This window comes from Chlorocebus sabaeus, chromosome 11 (assembly GCF_047675955.1).
Source record: "Chlorocebus sabaeus isolate Y175 chromosome 11, mChlSab1.0.hap1, whole genome shotgun sequence".
NCBI lineage: Eukaryota > Metazoa > Chordata > Mammalia > Primates > Cercopithecidae > Chlorocebus > Chlorocebus sabaeus.
In genome coordinates this window covers 72,719,082-72,745,290 of record NC_132914.1, presented here as the reverse complement: position 1 = coordinate 72,745,290, position 26,209 = coordinate 72,719,082, and the positions used below count along the sequence as shown (strand labels likewise).

At 38.2% G+C, this 26,209-nt stretch overlaps 1 protein-coding gene across 1 annotated transcript; it reads right to left on the bottom strand.

Annotated features, from left to right (window-relative positions):
* Nucleotides 1–116: 116 nt before the first annotated feature.
* On the bottom strand, nucleotides 117–18,348 carry GLIPR1 (GLI pathogenesis related 1). Its single transcript, XM_008004058.3, has 6 exons — nucleotides 18,065–18,348; nucleotides 17,022–17,267; nucleotides 9,211–9,323; nucleotides 3,402–3,487; nucleotides 413–439; nucleotides 117–309 (listed from the first exon to the last, which is right to left on the bottom strand). Exons 1-6 carry the CDS (start codon nucleotides 18,236–18,238, stop codon nucleotides 155–157), a joined length of 801 nt encoding a protein of 266 aa, XP_008002249.2. The 5' UTR covers nucleotides 18,239–18,348; the 3' UTR covers nucleotides 117–154.
* Between the last annotated feature and the right edge of the window lie 7,861 nt (nucleotides 18,349–26,209).

Sequence of the window (26,209 nt, the reverse complement as noted above, 5' to 3'; positions counted from 1 at the left end):
CTTCTTTTGAGTAAGAGTATGGCTGCAACATATTTTCTTTTCTGAAATGTTTTAAAATAGAAATACACCTAATTGTTATTCACTATTATTGGTTAAAAAAAAAAGCCATATTTGAATAAGGTTGATTTTTGGGTTTTTTCTTTCCTGGATTGTATTAGTCCAAAAGAACTAAATTAGGGTACTTGTGCTGTACCAAAATGGTAATTATAACAGACAGTATCATAATTACTGAATTAACAATGAGAAAGAGAGAAGTGTATCTGTTACGTGGATATATGGGCCAGCCTGGATACACAACAGAGTAGTAACCTGTGAAACAAACATAGAATATCCTCTTAGACATTGTTCGTCATAATGCACTGACAGAATTCACATAGCTCTTAATGAAACAATTTAAGATTGGTGTACATACGTTTGACTTGGTCTCGCTGTTGGTTAACTGTAAAGTTAGGGAGAAGAAAGAAAAAAAATTAAAAGGGTACATACAGGTGAGGGTTTTAAAAAGCTAAATCTTTAATTGTAACCATTAACTGGCTTTGGCTTTGGCTTTATTGCAGTGACTATCCAAGTTTATTCAAAATTTTTTGAACTGACTGAACTAACTTGGTATTTTTAAGTTGACTTTCTATATAAACTTTATAAACCTTTTATAGAAAGGAAACTATACCATTACCGTAAATGGAAAATCACTTTACATATAACTAGCAGGTAATAAAATTTAAAAAATAAAAAATATTAGAAATAATGTGAGAAATTTATTAAAATATATTTCTAAAAATAAGTTCCTGAGAAGAGTGATACTGTTTATGATGAGTCCATAATAAAAAGACAGTGACCTCTCTTTCATCCAGTCTAATATGTCACTAACTCATCATTACGATGTTTGGCTATCAAGTCATTAATTAAACCCCTCCTTTCACTGAGCTTTATTCAAATTTTGACATTCAGAGCACTGGGAAGAAATAAATTCCACAACTGCCTTTAGCCTTCTGGATACTTTCTTTTATGAAATAGAAACCTTTTCCACAGCAGTTCTGCAGCAGTCGCTAATAGATGCTCGTGGTAGAACCCATCAATCATCTGGTCCTCTGGGCACTTGTGAGCATCCCTGGTCTTCATACCTGTGAGTGGGCTTTGTCTGTGGTGAATTACTGTAAAGATGCTATCCTCACTTTTCTTGGCAATTATGTCCATGAAATCAAGAGTGTGATGTTCTAGTTATTTTTTCTTATATATATATTTTAAATGTTCAGTATTCAACTATTGAAACAAATGTACATCTGTGAACTAGCTAAAATCATCTTATGTACCACTAGTATGCCCAGCACATTTTTAAAACAGTCCTGATTTGGCCTCCAAGGGTATTTATTGAATTACCAGCAGTATCTAGGAGACCACGAAGAAATTTATGCTCCAGTGCCAGCCATAATTTGTCTGAGATGGCATCTGTTAAATAAGAGCTTTTATCCTCTAAATGGGTGATCCTTAAGTTTTTCAGTCACATCTTACTTATTCAGTATTAGTGCGAAGAGTAGAATACTTTCAAGTAAGCTTCAAGTTACATGAAAACAAATTACATAAATCTAACTTTGAGAATAGGAAATTAGTGACAAGATCAATCTGTAAGAGCACTTATCTGAAATAAATGAGTAACAAGTTTCACATCTTATAAACACAAGTTAGCATGTGTTTTCTCAAGAGTCCAAGGGTTTTCATTATTGGACTACAGCTTTAATCTTCTAAATGTTATTCCTCAAGATTAAAGATCATCTCAAGTTAGATCACCAAAGATCAAAAGCTAAAACCAGAAGTGTTTTTGTCATTGTGGTGGTGGTAGTATTACTAATTGCCTAGATTTTTAAAGGGAAACTTATTTTTTTCATTGGATTGTTTCATTGAAAAAATAGAAGCAGAAACTTGCCCAAAGTCACAGTGGTCGAACTGGAAATTGCACCGAAACTTGGCATACTGGTTCTAAAATCCAAAGTTTTAGCCCTTATGTATACTGGTTAACTTGGAAGGAAGAAATATATATATGTTTTGAAGGGCTACAGCAATGTGAAAGGAAGAATTCAGTGAATATATGTTGATACCTTGATATTAGCTGCATTGTGGCTACATGTTAACTGAGTTTTCTTCACAAGAGTGATATGAGTGAAATAAAGAATGGACTGGGAGAAAAATGGCTCAGAAAACTTTGCAAAAGTACTGTTGTGTGTAAAGATAAGTATTCAACATTAAATGGGAAGGAGGAGAACAAGCAGTTTAATATGTAAAATTTTATAATTTTAGGCCTGGAAGGGACCTTAGAAAACATGTGAGCAATGGAACACTTTTTTCCAAACTAAATGTCATGCAGTGAAACTTGGCCCACTCTGTCCTTCCTCTATTCTAAGCACCTACTCTAGCCCGGCTGCTCTGAGTTCAGTTTGTTACAAATATGGACACAAAAGTACCACAGGATTTGCACAGCTTAATAGAAGTTTCCCCTTCACACCATGGTAAAAATAAAAACATACTGGGATGGAAGGACTTGTATCTAGAACAAGAACCAGAAATAAACTCTTGGCCAATTACTAATATTTCAAAATCACAAAGCAAAATTTTGCTTGGATGTTTAGTAAAACATCCTTGAAAATTTACCTGCATGCAGGTTCTACACTTCTTCATTAAATGCTGTCTGGCTAATAAAAAGTGCCATGTTGCAGCTTTATTTTCATTTTTTGGAGATAGACCCTCACTGTGTCACCCAGGCTGGAGTGCAGTGGCACGATTTCTGCTCGCTGCAACCTCCACTTCCTGGGCTCAAGTGATTCTCCTGCCTCAGTAGCTGGGATTACAGGGGCCCACCACCACACCCAGCTAGTTTTTGTATTTTTAGTAGAGGGGGGTTTTACCATGTTGGCCAGGCTGGGCATGGTGGCATGGTAATCCCCGCTACTTGGGAGGCTGAGGCAGGAGGATCGCCTGAACCCGTGAGATGGAGGTTGCAGTGAGCTGAGATTGCACCATTGCACTCCAGCCTGGGTGACAGAGCAAGACTCCGTCTCAAAAAAAAAAAGAAAATTCTATTTGTTTGGATGACCTGTTATACTTATTTCTGATCTCATTGAAATTAACAAATCTTAGGAATCTTGGTCTACAGTTTCTGATAGTTTTTTTTTTTTTTTTTTTTTTTTTTTTTTTTGACCAATGAGAACTAAATAAAAAGAATGTGATTTTCACATTTAAATTTATCTTAAACGTATTCCTAGAACAGTAAGCCATCGGTTGAATTGCTACTTGATGCCAGTTTCCTTGAAGATAACCGTTAGGATAAAACATGGTTTCACTGTTAATTCTGTAGAAAGTTACATGTTACTGTTACATTATTCTATTGGTAGACTGTTCCTTTTACTCACCACAGAGATTGTCCAAACACTTGTCGTTATTGGGGCAGGCACCGCAGGTGGCTCCTCTCTTATATGGCCAAGTTGGGTAATTGCCTCTGTAAAGTAGAAGAAGGATGTCCATTAGGAGTTTTTCAGTTTTTTAAAATTGGAATTTACTATGAATCTTTAAATAAATCCAGAAGAATAGTAAAGTACAAAGGTTCAGAGTTGGTCATAGAAGTGAAGACAGGAAGGCAGAAATGGAAGGCTGCTAATATTTGCAGAGTTCATTCTATGTACCTATGTCTATGAACCTGTTTTAATCTGTACCCCATTTAATTGTGACAGCTCTGGGAGGAAGTTATTGTTTGTTTTATAGACGAGACAAAAGATGTAAGATGCCTTTAATCACAATTTATACATTTCAGAGTCAGAGGAAACCTAGATTTAACTCCAGGGCTGTGCTCCCTCTCTTTACCTACCCTCTGGCCTATATGATTACTGCCATTCAAAAAACTGTCCATCTTAGAAAAGCTATGGTGACCCACATTCAATCTTCTCAGTTGGTCAACCCTCCATAATTTTCACTGGATAGGAGCTATTTGGCTGGTGCCTTCCAAAAAAAATAATAATAAATAATGGTATCGGGGAATTTCTAAAGTGCAAATTGTTTTCACATACAAGATGTGATATGAATAATAGCTACTAATTAGTGAGCACTCATCACGTGTTTGTCTTTGTTCTAAACAACCTTGAATGAAATAATCTTCACAAAAACCCTATGAGGAAGTTACTGTTATCTATTTATCCCCATTATATAGCTAGAGGCTGAGTTACAGAGTTTAAGTAATTGACCAAGGTCACAGACTAGAAAGGGAAATAATATCCAAGCATTTTATATCCCTATAAATATCCTCATAGTAGTAATGGTGAGAGGCTACACATTTATCTCAATGAACCTGCCAATGCAATAAATTTTTTTGGAACTCTGCTTTTGGAAAAAGTTCTAAACTTTTTTGTGTAATCGTACCCTTTGGCAGTCTGGTGAAGCCTATGTGCTCTTTCTCAACATAGTTTGTTGTTAAATGCATAAAATACATAGGATTATAATGGAAACCAATTAAATTGAAATAGTTATCAAAATATTTAAAACAAGATTTGTGATAAAGTAATATGTGCTTCTCTATTAAGATCTACCAGGGGGCTATTAGTTTCAAAGTAGTGATGAACATAAACTGTATTTTGAGATCTCTGCAGCAACTGAAATATGGTATGAAAATATGATATTCACAAAGATGATACTGCTAAGTCAAATCACATTGATTGCTAATATGACGGTGGAGTGTTGTCTTCATTCATAATGAAAGGAAATGTTATTTTTAATAGAGGCTAGTGAAAATAAAAATAAAACATTTTTTTTCTAATTGAAGTTTATGACCCTCCTCTCCCCAATACTCTACAATTACCTCCAAAGTTGAGAACTCCCACCTTAGACACATAACTTTATAACGACACCTCATTTCCAACCCCAAATATATGTTCTTATCTCATTTTGCTCCAAATTTTAAGTTGCTTCAGAAATTAAATTTGCCTTGTGCTTACTCTCCACCATGGAAAAAAGGTAATATAGTAGCAATTCTGATAGCAATTTCAAAAGATGTCCAGAATAGACATTAATCATTGGAATGTCTTTCATTGTTAATAAGCACAGTATTTATTAAGTGGTTTAAGCTCTAGAATGGTTTTAATAAAATCATTTATGATACTTAGTTGTGCATTCCAAACTGTAAAGGAAAAGGTAAAAAATCCTACTTAAAAATAAGCTAAAAACCAAGACAGTTGGTGCGGTCTATGGAAATGGTAGTATTCACCTCGGGAGAAACATGCTACTGGAAAGGCCTGGATTTGTCTAGATGGGAGTCATTAAGACTGTGGGACCTAAAGTATTCAGCACAATAAAGCAACAGGATATTTCAGTGTTTTCCCTGGCAGCCTGAGAGAGAAGAGGGTTGGGGTTCTGGGACCCAGGGGAAGACAGAAGACAGATCTTTAAAGAAAAAGATAAATATGGGTAAGGGTCCCTAAGGCAGTGATGGCCTAATAAGCACACTGGTACTGTCTTCACTATCTTGTGGTCAAAGTTATGTCTTCTTCTGTGCTATAATCCTCTCCTCCACTAATCCACTCTGAGTAAAGAACCGTTATACACCATACCCTTGTTCATGGTGCCCAGGGGAAATGAAGAGGAGAGTGTTACAGGCAACTGGAAGATTAAGCATCCCAGCCCCCATTCTGAGGTATCCTCAGAAATACTGAGGAGGATACTGGACTTCCTAAGATTATGTGGAATGGGGGCCTACAACTTTTTCTTTGTATATAGGAAAATAATACCTCAGAGGGCGAAGGGAAATGAGGACATTCCTAACTGGTCTCTGTTTTACCTTTTATGCTCCTCTAATCTATTTTCCATCCAGACTGATCTCCAAATTTAAAAGTCTCATCCCTCCCCTGCTTAATATACTTGAATGGCTTCTTATGTAAACTTTGCCGTGATCTAAAAGTTCCCGCTAGATTTGCACTGCCTTCCTCCCCCACGTTTCATCTGTTTAGCAGACCGAGGGCACCGGTTTCTGTGATTTAAGCTTGCCAAACTTTTCTTCACGGGAGTTTTGCTGTTCTTTTCTCCACTAGACAGCTGTTCCAGAAGTTCTTATGTCTGATTCCTTCTCATTCTTCATGCCTAAGCTTAAATATATCACAGGAAGCCCTTCCCTGATTATTTTAAATAGGGGCCTTGCCTATTAAAAGTTTCTATTACAGTATTATTTATAATTGCCTGTAAAATGATGCAGTTATTTTATTTGTATTTTTATTATCTGTTTGCCCCATAAATATTACTCTTGTAAAGGCAGAGACTGCCTTATTCTCCTTTGGAAATCAGTAAACAAATATTTGTTGAATAAATGAATATTTGAAGTTAGTCTTTGTGGAAGCATTATAACTTTGGTTATAAGTTTTACAATTTAATATTGTTTATAACTTTGAAGATAAGTGAGTGTAAACCAGGAAAATTTACATTTGCGCTTTGACATAATGAATAAAAATCATGAATACTTATAAAACATTCACCATTGCCAAGCATTATATATAGCTGGTATTTTACAAAGCCTTCTCTTGTCACTTTCACAGCTACTCTAAGTGGTAGGTGCTGTTATTCTGATCTACTGGAGATTAAAATGAGATTCAGAGTTAATTTGTTCAGGGTCACACAGTAAATTAACTGTATCTTAACCATTAAAAATGTCATATGAGGCCAGGTGTGGTGGCTCATGCATATAATCCCAGCACTCTGGGAAGCTGAGGCAGGTGAATCACTTGAGCCCAGGAGTTGGAGACCAGCCTGGGCAATATGGCAAAACTCTGTCTCTACAAAAAATTAGCTGGGCATGGTGGCGTGTACCTGTAGTCTCAGGTACTAGCAAGGCTGAGTTGGGAGGATTGCTTGAGCCTGGGAGGTTAAGGCTGCAGTGAATCATTAGCGAGCCACTGTACCACAGCCTGGGTGACAGAGCGAGAGACCCTGGTCTCAAAAAAAAAAAAAAAAAAAAAAGTCATATGAAAAGTTACCACTAATTGAATTTGTCTAACTGGCATTGTCTATTTTTTTCTGGGGTTTCTTTATTTTCCAACTCTGAGATATTCAGTCAAAGCTGTCATCTTCTGAATGACGCTTGGTTTGTCTCCTTCATACCTACAGCACTCAGTCAGAATATTGAGTATGTCTTCTGCACATTACTTCAGGGAAATGGCTTTCTTTCAGCCAATCTCCAGGAATCAAAAAAATTCAAGGGCAACAAATTAAAGATCATTTTATATATATTGCAAATGGTTAAAAAAACTTTAAAATATAAACAACTTTTATAAATAAGGAAAACTAGTAGAAAAATGGTCAGCCCACATGGTTCACAGTAAAAGGAATATAAATAGACAATTATGTGAAGAAATTTATAATTACTAGTAATCACAGAGATGCAAAAGAAAACAAATGAAATGCCATTTCCATCAAATTAGAAAATATTAAAAAATTATAATACCTAGTACTGATGATGGAATACAAATTGATAGAATGGTGGAATGTAATTCGGCAATATGTACTTAAAACAAAAATGGTCACAGTCTTTACATGCTAGTATCTTAAGGAATTATAGGGAAATAGAAGTGACTGAAGATAAATGTACAAGGTTGTTCATATATTAAAAGAAAATATAGTGAACAATCTAAATTCTTCAACAGGATAAACTGTTGTGGTACCATCAAGAGCATGGACTCTGGAGCCAGACAGCCAGATCAATGTCCATCAGTGATAGTCACTAACTGTAGGACTTTGGGCAGGTTGCTTATCACGTGTGTGCCTTGCTGTTCTCATTTGCCAAATGGGTAATAATAGGACCCATCTCATAAACTTTTAGTGAAGATGAATATATGTGAAGCACTTTAACAGTGCTGAGAGCATTGTAAGCATTATATAAACAATCTAACATTTTTATGATTAAAATCACTTAAAATTTTGATAAGGGGAAAATTTTCACAGCATAATTTTAAGTGAAAAATAGAAAATGTATATTTTCAGTATGATCAGTTTTCTAAATATGTGTATGGCACAAGCACACATATGCAAGTTTAAAGAAAGCAGGAGGAAGGTGTTTTCCCTGTTTCCCAAAGTGGGAACTAAGTATCTGTTTTAAAAACAACTGTCAAGGACTGTAAACTAGTTCAACCATTATGGAAAACAGTATGGCGATACCTCAAGGATCTAGAACTAGAAGTACCGTATGACCCAGCCATCCCTTACTGGGTATATACCCAAAGGATTATAAATTATGCTGCTATAAAGACACATGCACACGTATGTTCATTGCGGCACTATTCACAATAGCAAAGACTTGGAATCAACCCAAATGTCCATCAGTGACAGACTGGATTAAGAAAATGTGGCACATATACACCATGGAATACTATGCAGCCATAAAAAAGGATGAGTTTGTGTCCTTTGTAGGGACATGGATGCAGCTGGAAACCATCATTCTCAGCAAACTATCGCAAGAACAGAAAACCAAACACCGCATGTTCTCACTCATAGGTGGGAACTGAACAATGAGATCACCTGGACTCGGGAAGGGGAACATCACACACCGGGGCCTATTATGGGGAGAGGGGAGTGGGGAGGGATTGCACTGGGAGTTATACCTGATGTAAATGACGAGTTGATGGGTGCAGCACACCAACATGGCACAAGTATACATATGTAACAAACCTGCACGTTATGCACATGTACCCTAGAACTTAAAGTATAATAATAAAATAAATAATAAAAAATTAAAAAAAGTTAAAAATAAAAAAAACTGTCAAAAGTAAATGAAATAGGTTGAGGAATTTGTTTTGAAAATTGTATAAAATTGCCAAGTTTTTAATAAACCAATAAATATAACATCAGTTCTTCCACTTTGTGGTATTTTATTACCATATGCAATTTATGTCCCTGACAAACATTTTAGTCTTACCACTCTTAAAAATATGTGCGTATGTATTTAGATAGTATATATAAAGGATGTACACACACACACACTCACTCTCTCTCTCTCTCTCTCTCTCTCCAGGAAAAATGTACCAGAATGTTAATGAAGTATATCTCTGGGCAGAGGAATTAAGGGTTATGTTAATTTTTTCTTTATACTTTATTATCCAGATTTTCTATAATGAAGAGGAATACTGCTAAAATAATTTTTTTCTTGTTTTTTTGGGGGGCGTCTACTATAAACCGATTGATTCAGGCACTTACCCTGGTCCGTAGTTGCATATAAAATGTGCTCCATTGGAAAGAGCATCAAAGCCAGAAACTTTAGAGCAAAATTGAACTGCGCAGCCAACTTTGTAACTATCTGCCCAAACAACCTGAAAGGAAATAGGGATTTTTAACAGAGAGAAACCATAAGATAAACACTGAGTATGACTAGGTCTTCATAAACATGGTGATGGTGAGGTATATCCACTCTAGTTAGAGTGCTTAAAACCCAGGAAGGTCTAGATGCTCAGAAATCAGCTGGATAGACCTGTAGTTACTATTATTCGGGGGAGGGAGTGTATGAAATAAACGATAAGATAATTTTTGACTGTACAATGAAGAAATAAAACAAGGTAATGCAATAGAGAGTGACTGCTGGTGAGGTGGTGCTGATTTAACTTGGTTGTTCAGGGAAGACATCTCCGAAGAGGATGCATTTGAACTGAGACTTGGATGATGAGGATGCAGCACTCAGGACACACATTTGGGAAACTTAAACAATGGAGGAGGAGCATTCCAAGCAGATGGAACACCAGGGAGAAAGGCCCTGAGATGGAATTTGCTTGGCATTATAGAATGGCACGAAGAAAGCAAGTGAAGCCAAGATCTGATGAGTTGGGGAGAGTTGTAAGCAGTGAGGTCAAAGGCAGAGAAACCGATCGCAGAGATTCTTGTGAGTGCTATGTTCTTTTTCATGTTTTAGATCACTTTGGTGGTTACGAAGTGAACAGACTGAGAAGAGCAAGGGAAACAGGAAGGAGGTAATTTTGGAAGCTGTTTCAACGGTACAAGAATGAAAAGATAGTGACTCACACATGGGTGATGCCAGTGGAGTTCCTGAGAATGAATCAGGTTCATGGCTCAGCTTAGAGGTAAAGCTAAAAGGATTTGCTTTTGTTTTGAGTGTAGGGTAAAAGGGGAAGAGAAAGTTTTGGTTTGAGGCCTGAGAAACATTTACTGAGATGGAGAAAACTAGGGAAGGAGGAGGGTAGGTGGGAGCATGAGCAGGGGTTTTGTTCAGAACTTGCTGATTTTGAGATGCCTAATAGACATCAAGTGAAGATTGACTTGGTGGCTGCAGTCCAGAGGACAGGGTAAGGCTAGAGATGTAAATCTGGAAAACATGGGGCAAGATTAGATCACACAGGCAAATATAATAGATCAAGTAAATGAGAGTCTGGGATAATGAAAGCAAACACAAAACCAGCCTGCAAAACAGACTGAAAAGAAGTGGTCAGTGATGTAGGAGGGAAACCAAGAACAGAGAGACCTGTGCTGTTACCTGGGATCCAGTACTCAAAAGAGCTCCATGCTTGGTTTAGGTCAGTGCTGTCACATATTTTAGCACCTTTAGTGGTGCTTTCCCCTTGCTTTCTGAACAAAAGATTCCACATTTTCATTTTGCAATGGGCTCCACAAATTAAATTATAAAGCCCATCTTGACCAAGAGTGGTTGGTGTCACAAAAGCCTAAAGAAGAAAGTATTTAAAGGTGGATACAGCCAGCAATTAAATGCACTCCTTTTTACAGCAGTACCAAATTACATTTTAAACTATTTTATACTCAAGTTTTTGAGCAATTTTGTCATAAGAACTGTGCTAAATACAGCAGACACAGAAATGAATGAGCTAGAACCAGTGGGTACATTCACAAAACTTAGAAAAAAAGCAGTCATGAAATTCATCAGGGGAGGGTTTGACCACTGTGAATAGGAAGTGAAAGATGCTGAGGGCATATATGGCATGGTGCCTGTCTCTGAAGAAATGAGGTGGAGCTAGAGCTGGGATGAGCTGGTCTGGAGTCCTCCAGCAGAGGGCAGCATCCTGTGTGAACCTAGGGTGGGGCTGACCCATTGACAAAACTGAAAGCAAAGCCAGCGTGGCTACAGAAAACGAAGATTTTACTTTAAAAATAAATGAAATTCGCTCCCTGTGTCAGGTGTTGGAATTAGAGCAACTCCATCTTGGTAGTGGTGGGGTTTTTTTGTTTTGTTTTGTTTTTTGTTTTTTTTGAGACGGAGTTTTGCTCTTGTTGCCCACACTGGAGTGCGATGGTGCGATCTCGGCTCACCACAACCTCCGCCTCCCAGGTCCAAGCGATTCTCCTGCCTCAGGCTCCCAAGTAGCTGGGATTACAGGCATGTGCCACCATGCCTGGATAATTTTGTTTTTAGTAGAGATGGGGTTTCACCATGTTGGTCAGGCTGGTCTCAAACTCCTGACCTCAGGTGATCTGCCCGTCTCGGCCTCCCAAAATGCTGGGATTACAGGCGTGAGCCACCACGCCCGGCCCTAACAACTCTGTCTTGAATAGGGGCTGGGTAAAATGAGGCTGAGACCTACAGGGCTGCGTTCCCAGATGGTTAGGCTTTCTAAGTCACAGAGGAGATAAGAAGTCAGCACAAGATACAGATCAAAGACCTTGCTGATAAAACAGGTTGCAGTAAGGAAGCCAGCTAAAACCTACCAAAACCAAGAGGGCGATGAGTGACCTCTGGTGTCCTCGCTGCTACACTCCCACCATGACAGTTTACAAATGCCGTGGCAACATTGGGAAGTTACCCTGTGGTCTAAAAAGGGAGGGCATGAATAATCTGCCCCTTGTTTAGCATAGGATCAAGAAATAACCATAAAAATGGGCAACCAGCAGCCCTCAGGGCTGCTCTGTCTATGGAGTAGCCATTCTTTTATTCCTTTACTTTTTTAATAAACTTGCCTTCACTTTACGGACTCACGCTGAATTTTCTTGCCTGAGATTCAAGAACCCTCTCTTGCGGTTTGGATCCCGACCCCTTTTCCCTTAACGCCTGGAGGGAGAGTAGGAAGTAGGGCAAGAGGGGAGCTGAGGTTGGAGTCTCAACTTCTCCAAGATTAAAGGTGTGGTAGAGGTAGGGACATGACTAGGGACATAGTGGGCAGAGTGTGGGCTGCCTTCTCCTTGGTTTGGCAACTGGAGAGGGTACCCTCCTTTGGCAAGGGAAAGTGTACTTCCCTACTCCATGATCTAAAAGGGGTGTTCCCTAGAAACATTTCTTTATCCCCAGGAACCCCCTGCAGGAAACTCCAGCCTGAACAGGCAATGAATCAGCTTAAGGCCTCTGTCTCACTGAGAAAGCCCAGCTTTATGAGGACTGTTAATCCTCAGGTTTGATCCTTAAACTTCTACTTTCTAATCAGTTTTGTTTTATTTTTCAAATTTCTTAATTTTATTCATATATCTCAAAGTGATTTTACCTAGGGTGCTTGTTTAAAATGATCTTGGGCCCCTCTGAGACCTACTGAATGCCAGTCACTGGAGTTGCTTTTGGAGTCTGCATTTTAACAAGTTCCTGAGGTGATTCCTACGCATGCTGTGTTCAGTGTTGTCTTTATTCCTTTACTATCACCTTGGCTCATTTTATATTTTTATCCTTTGGTCTTTGAGCACTTTCTTTTGTAGCATTGTTATATCAAAAGTATTCTTAATCTTTGGATCCCTTCCCCATTTGAATACTTTTTCCTCAGAAGTGTGCAAATGTTAGTTACCATTCATTTTGTGTGTTTTAGTTGGCCTCTTTTTTTTAAGTGAGGTTTATTAGGGTATAATAAACATACAATAACATTTATGATTTTTAGGTGTACATTTCTATGAATTTTGACAAGACATAGAATATTTTTATTGCCCCAGAAAATTCCCTTGAGCCCCTTTGTGATCAACCCCCACTCCCAGACCCCAGTAATCATTAATCTGTTTCTGTAGTTTTGCCTTTTCCAGAATGTTATACGAATGAAATCAGTCTAAATACAGCTTTTTGAATCTGGCTTCTTTCACTTAGTATAAGCATTTGCTGTATTCATTTGTAGTCACTGCTTTTTATTGCTGAGTAATATTTATTACATGGATGTAGCACAGTCTATCTATCTATCTATCTTTCCAAGTTGGTCTCTTTTTAAAAGCTTCATGGGCACTCTGGTTTTTGGTTAAACTTGTGGGCTTTGGAGCCACAAGGCTTGAGTTCATATTCAAGCTTTGCCACTTACAGTGTGACCTTGGTCTTAGGTTCCTTATCTATTAAATGAGGATAATAACAATACCAACTCCATAGGCCTATTTTGAAGTTTTTAATGAGCTTCCGGAACATAGCAAGCACTCAGCAAATGTTTTTGTGTTATTCCCTTACCACTAAGTTTCTTATGCTTAAAAATTCTTAACACTTTAATTTTTTTTTTAATCAGGCAGGTTTCTGTTGTATGTTTTCTTACTATAGTAAGCAAAAAAAAACAACCCGTAATTATAAGAGCTACTCATTTTTGAGAACTTAGGTGTACCATTAAGCATTTTACATGTGACATCATGTTTAATCCTTATAACAACTCAATAAATAAGTGTTATTGCTCTTACTTTTGTAGGTAAAAGATTGGAACCTAATTCTGCCTGGCCATGAAATAATGTGAGGACAGTCTATGCCCTCAGCAAGATGCTTTTAGAGTGGTTTCTCTTTTAGCAAGCTCTTCAGAACCAGGAACCACTCTTTAAACCTTTCTTACAAAAGCACTACACCTGGGGAACCCAGAGGGGAGGAAGATGTCTTCTCCCTTATAGGCCCACAATCCCTTTCCAGCATCTTTCCCTTTCAGTTCTTGATATGAGCTCTTCTGGTTCATTATCAGGAGTATGGTAACACTGTAACATATATGACACCTACTACAGAAATTATGAAACATGTCACATTTCCATGGTTCTATGAGAATATAAAAATAGATATCAAGAGGGTAGGAGGAGGCAAGAAGAGAAAAACTAAAATAAGATCAGTAGTGCCATCTAGTGGGCAATCCTGGCACTATCAAACCCAAGCAATCTGCTACCCTGCCCAGATACTTAAACTATTTCTAAACTTTTTAAAGTTGAACTGTCAGCAACAGAATGTCGAATTTGAATCATCTTCCATTTTATACACCAACATTTTTCCTCAATGTCAGTCTATCTCCAGTGAAGATAAAGCTGAAGTGTTGAATGAACACATCAAGAAATATCATACATTTTGTGAGGAGATAATGGGTCTGAATCTATGTTCTTTATTCTGTACAACCTCCCATCATCAGCCAAAATCTGCAAATAGCTTGATTTTTGAAGAGAAGATGAGGATAAGTAGGAGGTTGTAATAGCCACTTAAAGTAACTGTCCAGCGTGAATTTAACACAGCAATTGAGTCGTTTTGAGTCCCCCAGGAAGATTTCTTGCCATGATGAAAACAGATAGTCTTTCACCTAGCTATCGGATCCTTCTTCCATTATAATTGCTGGAAAACCAGTTCATGTAAGGGATCTACCCTTTGTTCAATGCCTACTAAATACTAGTATTTTATTAGATGACTTGCACATATTTTATTATTTAAGCCTTCCAACTTATCTAATATCTGAACCTCAACTCTTCCTCTTACTAGCTAAATGACATCAGGGGAACAACTTATTAACCTCTCTAAGTCTGTTTATTCACCTGTGGGTAATACCATTAACATCTCCTTAATAGATCTGTGGTAATAATTGATTGAGATCTTCAATGTAGAGAGCTAAACACTATGCCCATTTAAAAAGCGGTTGCTGCTGCTCTATCTTCCCAGTCCAGGGGGTTCTTGGACATTCTCCCCATGATAAGTGTCCCTCTTCTGAAGTGGGGGTAGAATGTAGTGGTCTCTTAAAGAGGATCACTTATGTTAGGATCACTGAGCTTGGCTTTTAATATCTGTAAGTATGGGACTGGGTTTTAGAAAATGAATCTTCTCATGACCAAAATATTAGCCCTCCTTTTTTCCCTTAGATGTAAGGGGAAATTTCACAAGTAAGCTCAGTTAATTTCGGGAGGGTCATCTGTGAAATCTCGGGCATTTATGACATAAACTCAAGTTTTCTCTTCTTTCAATTTCCTGGAATGGTGAACACGGAGTGTCTTAACTTGTGTATTGAGTGTGGTTTAGGAGTCTGTTGTCAATTTTACAGTCTTTTGACCTCTATGTATTTGGCATGCTGAGCTTCTTGCCATTGATCTAAAGTACCAGGCCCATTCATACACATATGTATACTTTCCACACCTTGCTGAGAATTCTCTTCCCTTTCCTTTTCATCTGAAAAACTCCCACTCAGTTTTCAAGTACCAACTCACATGTCTCCTGCTGTGTGAAGCTTTACACTTCCTTTTGGCTGGGTAAGTTGCTGTCCTCCTTGCTCACATGGCACTTTGTCAGCTTCTCTAGATTGTACTAGCCAAACACTGTCATAATCCATTTACACATCAGTCTCCCCCAAAAGGTCAATTCCTGAGGGTCAGGGACCATTTCCAGCTGTATTTGTCCTCCTTCCCTGGCTCATTCCCTATTTCTCCTGACTTCCACTTCTCCAAGAGTGTACCCCAATAAAATGTTAGCTCATAAACTATTGTCTCAGGGTCTGTTTTCCAAGAATCTGCACTAAGACATATCACTAGTGCCTGTTATAGGATAGAAGCTTAAACACTGACTAATAAATAAATGAAAGTAGGCACCCTCAAACTGACAATTATTTCTGAGTATTTAAATACCGCAATGCATAACAGTACCAAGTACCACTTGTAGGCAATCTAGATTTAGCTTTCTTCTCCCTTAGGTCTTGTAATCCAAGGAAACTTATTTCCTGGTTAAATTTGTTTGTAAACGTAAACCAAAATTGGTTTATGAGAGAAATTTAGAAGAAATTCATTTTACTCTTATAATACTAAATTTTTGTAACTGCACCAAACTTGGTTCCTCTGTAACAGCACGAATGAGATCACAGGCTTTGTAGGGCTGAGCTGGAGCGAGAGAGATTTTCTAACAGCATGTTGCTCCTTAAAACTACCTAATATTTCAATGTAACTGCCTTGATAGAAACGTTTTTGCCTTCATACCTCATTTCAACTGATTTTTTGTGCCCCAAAACAGTCAATTATAGGTTAAGTACCGTAAGTTATTGGTTTGACAAGGATGGCCAGGAAGTGACAGTAAATAAACAAAATGTGGCCAGGAGAGGAAGGCAGTGTCTGAAGATGATTACGACAGATGCTCCCTAGGGAGTTGTTTCCATCACGCTGCAAATGTGAAGTAGGGTTAGGGAGCCAGAATCAGCTCGAGTAAAAATAAAAAAACAAAAATAAAAAAACAAAAAACCTCAATGGGTGGCTCTGAATGTAGCTATTGGGACTAACAATGTGGATTCTGGGGGCAGAATACCCACAGAATGGTTCATATAAGTTTACACGTTGGCCTCTCTGTTGGCCTGGGACTGACTTTTTCTCCCTCCTTGTGTAGCACCGTGTGTGGTGCATAGTGCATGGCACACAGTATTTCAGTCGATGTTTGAGAGAATGAGAGGTTGTGGAAGCATCAGTTCTTATTGATGTTTCTGTCTGAGAGGCTTGTTTCTTCCAATTTTTTAGTCCCAAAACAACGGCCTCAAATTTCACTTAAAACTTATGCCAGCTGGAACCTGAATATGCTTTCACTCATAAGGTTCTTTGATTTCTCACAAATGGAATAAAGTCCTATGGGAGAATCGCTGTTACAGGAATTGTTCAAAGCCCGTCCAGGTGGGTGGGCCTCATATATTACTTATTATGTGTTTAGTTCCCACAACTAAACTTTTCAAGCACTATTTTCTCTGTTATTGGAGTCTGTTCTATTTATTATTTTTAAAGTAAGTCTGTAACTCCCTTATATTTACAGGTATACTAGCATACTATATATTTTCTCAACCTCATAGTACAGTTTTCTCCTCACACTTGAAAAGACAGTTTCAAGAAAATATAGGGCAGATACTTACCTGAGTGTAGTGGCCACAGACTTTTTTGCATATCCGATTCTTGAAGTCGTAGTCCTGGATTTCATCATACCAGTTTGTGATGGCGGAAGACACAGAAAAGAGGGACACAGACCCAGTCCAGATGTTTTCTCCCAGCGAAGTGAAGTTTGGGTGCAGCTTGTAGGGTGGCTTCAGCCGTGTATTATGTGAAAACTGGCAATTTCTGGCCCATGCTTTTGCAATTTGGGCTAGTGCTGGGTCCCAAGTCTGCAAACATAAACATTAAACAATAGGGGGGTCAAATTTTAAATAATAGGGGGCTCATCTACAATGTAACTGGGGTGAGTACAGTGGGAATTTTAATGGAAAACAAGGTGAGATAAGGAGAGAAAATACCACTGCATATGAGTCCTCTATAAATATGGTCTTCAAGCACGGAGTAGGGTTGGTAGGAAACGTGATGATTTAGTTTCATGGAATTTAGAATCTAGGTGAGGAAAACTGACATTTCACTGAAGGCTAATTATAGGCAAAATAGTGTGTGCCGTGTTTCACAACATTATTCCATAACCACAATAGCCCATATCCTAAGAAGTTCAGAAAGGTTAAAAACCAGCTTAAAGCCACAGATCTGAAATTCAATCCCAAACCTTACTGAACCAAAATCCCATCCTTTCCCCAGATGCCATTCTGCCTTCCTGAGCAACTCAGTACTTTGTCAGCAACGAAAAAAGTAAATTTAGAGGCAAAAAAACAAAAACAAAGAAAATCACAAAAATTAACATGGAAGAAAATAACAAAAAGAGAAGTAAAATCCACTGAAAATCAGAAAACAGGAAATGTTCAAAAAGAGAAGTAAAATGGGCTGTGGCACTTGCTTACGACAACAGTTGAGCAGACAGAGCTAAACTGGATGTGTTTTGATCACAAATTGTGAATTTACTGCATACATTAATCACACTGAAAAAAAATCATTCAGGATTACGAAGGCATTAACACCAAAGTCAATACACATTAGCTGTTTCTGACTGAACTGACGCCACAATTAATGATATTTTCCTTACCATGTATAGCATATCACCGGCTGTTGGTTTCACCTCTGATCGGAACTTGTTATGGATTCGAACGCAGTCTTTGATGAAATCTTCATTTTCAATATCTGGCAAAATATTTTCTGTGTGTGAATAACTGGAGACAAAAGAAACCATCCAGGCTATTGTAGCAAGTGTGACACGCATGCTTTGTCTGGCATGGAGCCTTGGGAGGCTGCAGTGCAGTGCCGCTGCAGTTTCTGAGAGAGTGATTGCCTCCCTGAGTGCTCAGCCCGCAGCTTTGCAAAGCTAGCCGACTTCAGCTTTGAGAAAACAGAACAGAGCATGAGTTCATCACTAGTTTTAAGAAACGGGTTTCTCCATATATGGTGTGCAGCTCACTTTGTGTTCTTAACCCTACCCTGTCTTTTCAGTGGTTTTCAGTGACACAGCACCTATTACGACATAGATTTTTATGAGGCTGTGTCAGACTTCCTTTTGAATTGGGGGATATTTCCAAAGAAAATTCTGAAGTCTCCAGGAATAATAGTCTCTAATTTTTCATGGAGGTTGTGGTGATAAAATGAAAACATATCTCTCACTTCTATAAATGCCTTGCAAAATGCTTTCAGAAATCTTTTTCTTTTTAGAGTCATATCAACACATAGTGGTTGGAATATCTGGTTAATATCATAAACGTGACCTAGAATTCATTCACGATGGTAGAAACACATAAGCGTGTGTGTGTGTGTGTGTGTATGTGCGTGAGAGAGAGAGAGGGAGGCAGGGAGGGATTGAGAGAGATAATACTAGAAAGAATACAGGACACAAGTTGAGAATTTAGTTTCTGTTTCTAACTAGCTGTAAGATCTTGGACAGGATACCAAACTCTCAAAACCTCAGTCACCTACTGAATGAGGCTATGGGACATTTTCTGCTTCCTTAATTATAGAGGTTCAGCAGGATCAAATGAACTAGCTAATATTAAATTCATGCCTTGTATATTCACCTTAGTAATACAGAAAGAAAAATACAGTCACTGGCCCCAAGGAGCTCACAGTGGTAAGAGCTGTGAGATGGTGACGACCAGGATGGTTACAACAGTGGCTATTGGAGATCTGGATATAGGAAAGCACAAGAAGATATGGACACACAAGAGAGCATACTTAACCCATTCTGGAAAGGGCAGAGCTGGCCTCCTACATACAACAGGTGAGGCCTTTGCTGAGGCTAGAATCAGCTAGGTGTTGATCAAGTGAAAAAGGGCTGGAGAGGAGAAGGGAATTAGAGGGATAGGAACTATATATCTAGTTGTGAAGTTGAAGACATGGTGTTATGGCAAGAATGGAGCAAGAACCTCTCCATGTTATTTCCCTCTGTAAATATAGTCTGTAAATAAGTACTGAGTCTGACTGGTAGGAAACTTGATACCTGGTGTCATGGAATTCAGAATCCAAATGATGCTTTCATGCCACTTGAGGGAGAGAAGAGTCAGATTAGGAAGGATTTCTCAATTCTGCTAATGATTTTTGATTTTATCACCAAAGTAATGGGAAGTTATTGGAGGATTTTAGCTGTAGGTGGGGTTTAGACCTGGTTTTAGAAAAAAACCTGTATTTTAGACAATTAAGAGATATGGAAAATGAAATGAAGGGGGAAATATTTCTAATGCAAACAAAAAGTAAAGAAACATTTCCGGCACACCTGTAGCCCCAGCTACTCAGAAAGCTGAGGTGGGAGGATAGCTTGATCCCCACAATTTGAGGCTGTGAAGAGCTGTAGTCATGTCACTGCAATCCAGTGTGGGTGACAGAGCAAGAACCCCATCATTAAAAACAAACATACAGTCCAGGTGCGGTGGCTCACGCCTGTAATCCCAGCACTTTGGGAGGCCAAGGAGGGCGGATCACCTGAGGTCAGGAGTGCAAGACCAGCCTGACCAACATGGTCTCTACTAGGAATACCAAAATTAGCTGGGCATGGTGGCGCATGCCTGTAATCCCAGCTACTTGCGAGGCTGAGGCAGGAGAATTGCTTGAACCCGGGAGGCGGAGGGTGCAGTAAGCTGAGATTGTGTCACTGCACTCTAGCCTAGGCAACAAGAGTGAAACTCCATCTCAAAAAAGCCCAACCAACCAAACAAACAAAAACCATTACAGAACCATAAGGCAGAATTACTGTTGCCACAGACACACAAATAACCTTAAAAATACTCATATATACATTCAAATTTTGTCCAGGCTGCCTGATTTCCACTACCATGTCTTTATGTTATAGAAATCTGAGATAAGCAGTGTCTTGTCCAGGTCTCATAGGCAACTTTTTGATCATTGTAGTGACAATAAACAAAGAGACCTTTCTCCAGTTTGAAGTGGTAACCATGTCCAAGGCCTGCTTCTCATCTTCCGGGTCTCTGTGAGCTAGACTGAGTGTTGAAAACAACAAGGAAAATGAGACCCCATGAGCAAGCAAAATCAGTGGTGTTTTGTGGTTGCTTGCATAATCCCTGTTATACACATACAACTCCCAAGAATAAGCAATGTGATCTTGGTATTGAAATGATTTAATATTTTTTGCTGGAATTTCCTGAAAACAATCAGCAAAAGGGAAAGTCTGCCATCACAGAGATGATTTTCGTGTTATTGTGCAGACCAGGTTAGCTCCTTAGAGCTACAACTCTAAAACGTTTCCATTCATACTACATGTTTGCTCCAAAAGCCCATAGAAGTGGTTTGCCACAGAACAGGAACTTTCACCTGGCAGCAAATGTAAGCCTTCACTTCTTAGAAGGCTTTGAACTTTGCTCTGACTTTTTCCACTTCTTAACCCAAGTCTTCACCGTGATCTCTTTGATAATTATGCATGTGTGTTAAGAGAGAGAAAGATTGGTTTTTAGTGCTCATCACTGCATGGTAGCATTTTAAAATATTTTTAACTTTCTTTTTAATTCTTCTCTGTATCGTTTAATTTTTTTACAGTGAGAATATGCTATCTTTCATAGTAATAAAATAAACTGCAATTATTTTGGAGAGTCATGGGATCTTTAAAATCATGCACAAATTCATACATATACATATCTTGATAAACCCATGCATAGATGAAAGACTAAAGGAATATCCATAATTTCAGTATTGTGGGTAATACTGCATAATGGACTGTCTCTCTCTATCCCAGCAAGTTTTACTCAAGTGTCTTATAAAAAGCAACAGTTTGTGTAGCTAGAGATAATCATTTATATTATGTAGAAAAATCCCAACCTTGCTATACCGTTCTAAATATATCCATTTATACACATGATGTGCTTTTTTATTTCTTGGGGAGAAATGATACAGAATTTTCTATAATCTCACACTTTCTGATTAGATTTCATAAACATTTAGGCTCCAAAACCTCTAGCCACCTATTCTATTGGGGCTATATGTTGGGTGTGGGGATGGACCAAGATAAAGGATTCAGAAAGAGGGAGGGACTATGATATTTATTAAGCAAACATATCACTGTTATATTGTTGTGTGATGATACTTTAATTTGGTATAAACTAGTTTTAAATATGTGACAAGGTACAAGTTAACTATAGTCCATATTCTAGAAGCAGTTAATTAGTGCTGAAGTACTCTCATCAGGAATCCACACTCCAAAGGTGATGCTAACACTTCAGATATGTTTATGAAAATTGATACCTGAGAGTTTGTTCATTAGAACAGGGCATGTTAGAGAATCATTTTCACTGGCAAAATAAGTAATTTTCAGAGTGGCTTGTAGGGAGATTGAACACATCCTCCTGCTATTGCATGAATGAAGTATAAAGAAGCAGACGTCCTCAGATCTCTATTACTGCAGTTGTAGTGTTCAAGGGAACTGCCACCTCACAAGAGGTTCCTGTTTTCTGCCCTGACTCCAAGGCTGCTAGTCTTAACTTTAGAATGTCTGTTTAGTGAGCTTACCATTGGAGTGTCTAAGAGTAGAGAGCAGGAATGTTTTTGTAATTGTTTGCTAATGAATGTTAAGACATTTAGCAAAATTTTTCCAAGACTTACTTTCATAATAGCATACTATCAGGTATTGTGTTTGTAAGGGAGGGGAACATAGTCTTTGCATAATTCAGCTCTAACTGCAAGAGGCTTCAATATTTATCAAAAGAACCTGACATTTGAGGCCATGTTAGCTTAGGTCAGTTGGCAGCAGTGATGACAAGCACCAAGCCTTTTCAAAATTCATTATCTCACTATGCTCTCTTAATAATCTTGTGACATATGTATGTGTGAGTGTATATGCATGCATATACACATAATTATTCCTATTTACAGATGTAAATATTGAGACATAAAGAGAATAACTGGACCAGGGGAATGACACTAGTAAGACGTTAACATAAGGTCTCACTGCAAATCTTGTCTGTAGTTAAGAGCACAAGTTCATTAGAGTGTCTGGGTTCAAATCAAATACCCTGTACTAGGTGTATGAATGGGCATTTTGTCTTTCTGTCCTTTAGTTTCCTTATCTGTAAAATAGGAATAATATCATCTCCTTCATTGGATTGATAAACAAATTTAAATAAGAAGTTATTTGTAAAAGCAGATTAGGTAGTAGCTGACACAGGGTAAGTACTATATATAACAGCTATTATTATTATTATTATTATTTCCTTTCCCTTTATTTCTCTAGGTATGCACAAGTGCATTCCATATGGATATGGTTTGGCTGTGTCCCCACCCAAATCTCATCTTGAATTTTAGTTCCCATAATTTCCACATGTTGTGGGAGGGACCCTGTGGGAGAGAATTCAATCATGGGGGCAGTTTCATACTTATTTACTACTTATTTAAACTTATTTACTACCATACTTTAGTCATGGTAGTAAATAAGTCTCATGAGATCTGATGGTTTTATTAGGGGTTTCCCTTTCGCTTGGCTCTCATTCTCTTGCCTGCCACTGCATAAGATGTGCCTTTCACTTTCTGCCATGATTGTGAGGCCTCCCCAGCCACGTGGGACTGTGAGTCCATTAAACCTTTTTTTTTTTTTTTTTTTTGAGATGGAGTCACACTGTGTCACCAGGTTCGAGTGCAGTGGCATGATCTCAGCTCACTGCAACCTCCACATCTTGGGTTCAAGTGATTCTCCTGCCGCAGCCTCCTGAGTAGCTGGGACTATAGGCACCCCCACCACCATGCCCAGCTAATTTTTTTTGTATTTTTAGTAGAGATGAGGTTTCACCCTGTTGGTCAGGATGGTCTCCATCTCTTGAGCACATGATCCACCTGCCTCCGAAAGTGCTGGGATTACAGGCGTGAGCCACCGTGCCCAGCCCTTTTCTTTACAAATTACCCAGTCTCAGGTATGTCTTTATCAGCAGCATGAAAATGGACTAATACACATACATACAGTTGAGGCTATGTTTAACCTAGAACACTTTCATATTTATAGCATTACACTTTGATAAGAGAATAAAATCAAGTTAGGAAAAAATATATCTTGACACTGTATTATTGCTATAGATCAATAATGGATTTTTGATACAAATTACTCACACTGGTGTTAAATTTGTTTCTTGATGGGTTCTTTACCTTGTGACCTTTTATACACTGCATTTGGTATTCATTTGAATAGTCTAAATAAATAACTTTTTTTTTAATATTAGAAATAGATGTATTGAATGACTCATAATGATGTTTTTAAACAGTTTCAGATATTCAGGTGAAAAATGTTGGGCAAATGCCACTTCTTATTCAAAGGTAATTCTTATACAATGGCACTGGAGCAGAACAATGCTCCTGCTAAATATGCTAATTTCATCTACAATAATGTACAAAACAGTAATATTGGCTTTTTTAGTTATTAGACTGCAACAATTTTATGTTGTGTTTTTGGACATTTTTAGCTTTATTATGTATTCCCTTTCTCTACTCAACAAAGGATCATTTTCAAAAATAATTGCCTTTTAAAAATATATGGCTTTGTAAAATTAATTTTTTACTTTGACGTCTTTTGCCTAGCTTGGATGATTTTGGGTTATATGCAGTTCTCAGGACTAGGTTAATTATATTTGTATATTCAAGCATAACTATAGCTACACTGAATTCTTCTGGTTGCTAAGGATTCTGCTATGTGATATTTCCTTTCAAGTTTTCAGACTTAAGAAATAATCTATTCTTTTGTACTCTTCCTACTTTCCTTTTCTCAATCCCTTTCGTTAGTGATAATATATATTATAACCAGATCTTTCTTCCCCAAATGGAGCCAACTGTGTCAGATTAGGACAGTAATACATACTTTATTAATTTTGCCTACAACTGCCTAACATAGGACCTCAGCGCCTTGTAAAATCACCCACAAAAGGTTGTCTGAGGGCTTCTTTTACATTAGCTGGTGAAGAAGTCCATTTCCACTAAGAGCTTATGCTACTTTTCCAGACACTTGTCTTTTCTCTTGTGTGGCCACTGTTCCGTGGTTTTCTATTGGGGTGCCTCAAGAAGTTAGTCCATAGGGTCAGCCCCAAATCAGTGCTCCATGCTCAGATACCCTTTAGTTTTTACTTACATCTTCCCTGATTACGTATCTACAGAATTTGGATTAGGAGATAAATTCAAGTGATGGTATCCCTGCTGTTCAGAATCTTCCTTCTCTGTTAAGGGCTAAAGAATTTTCTATTGGGTCAATTTCAGCACAACTTTCTTCCTAGGAGGCTGCTTCATTTACATGAAAATAGGACTTTGATTAGGCAAGCCCAGATATGCCCAGTATTGTACCCAACAGGAAATCCCTGCCCACTATCCTACTAGTTGCCAGCTATTATGCAAGGCATTTTCCATATTTCTATCTCCAGCCTTGAACTCGCCTCATGTACTCAACAGCTACCTGTCACATCTGCCCCAAGATCTTCCTCATCTCAGTATATTGTCACCCAAATATCTTCCAAATTCTCAAGTCTAAATCTTGGGATTATTCCTGCATTTTCTTTCTCTCACTCCTCAAACGTAGGCAATTAGTAAATCCTACTATGTCTGTCTTTGAAATGTATCTAGAATTTGACTATTTCTCATCACTCCACCTTCTACCAACCTGGCTTTACTTTTTGCCTGGATTATTACAGTGGCTTCTAAGTACTGTCCTTGCTTCCTTCCTTGCCCTTTACATATATGCTCCTCTGGCAGTCAGAATTACCCTCTTACAATACAAGTCAGCTATGTCACTCCTCTGCTCGGAGCTCTCTAAGACTTTGATCTGGAGATGAGCAACATGAAGAAACAGCCTCTGCATGAAGCTTCTATTTTTGACAGATAGTTGGCAACAGACATGTACAGCTTTTGGGGGCTGTAGTTTAAGAGGTGGTAGTTTTCTAGAAGAGCAGCGTAGCCAGAAGTTTTAGAAAAGTTCTGTTGCTGGCATTTATTACTCAATAGCAGTGACAGTGATGGTTTTCTTTACAGCAGACTTGGGCATTGCCCTAGGAAGCTTAGCCTAGAGACTGTTCTCAGCCCCCTTAATCATTCTGTCAGCTACCTAATTTCTTTTAATAAATACCATTTCCACTTTAGTGGCTTCTTTTCTTTGCAACTAAGAATCCTGCCTTTTTGAGGATGAAGGAAACAAAAATTATCAATACATTTCAGAAGACTCCCTGTCAACAATTTCATGGGCCTCTATCAATCTTTTATACATATTCTCATATATATATTTAAAATATATATATACATATAGAAATTTTGTTAATCAAGGGCATAATTTCATGCAATTTTGTATCTTGTTTTCTGTATTATTTCATAAGCATGTTTTTGGTTATTACAATTTTTCATAAACATTTTAAGGACTATACAATGTTTTTGCAAATGAATGCATAATTTACATAACACATTGTTGAATTTCAGATCTGTTGCAATTATTCTTTATTATAATAATGCTGTGGATATCTTTTTTTTTTTTTTTTTTTTTTTGAGTCAGAGTCTCGCTCTGTCTCTCAGGCTGGAGTGCAGTGGCGCAATCTCGGCTCACTGCAAGCTTCGCCTCCCTGGTTCACGTCATTGTCCTGCCTTAGCCTCCGAGTAGCTGGGACTACAGGCGCCCGCCACCGCGCCCAGCTAATTTTTTTGTGTGTTTTAGTAGAGACGGGGTTTCACCGTGTTAGCCAGGATGGTCTCGATCTCCTGACCTCGTGATCCGCCGGTCTCGGCCTCCCAA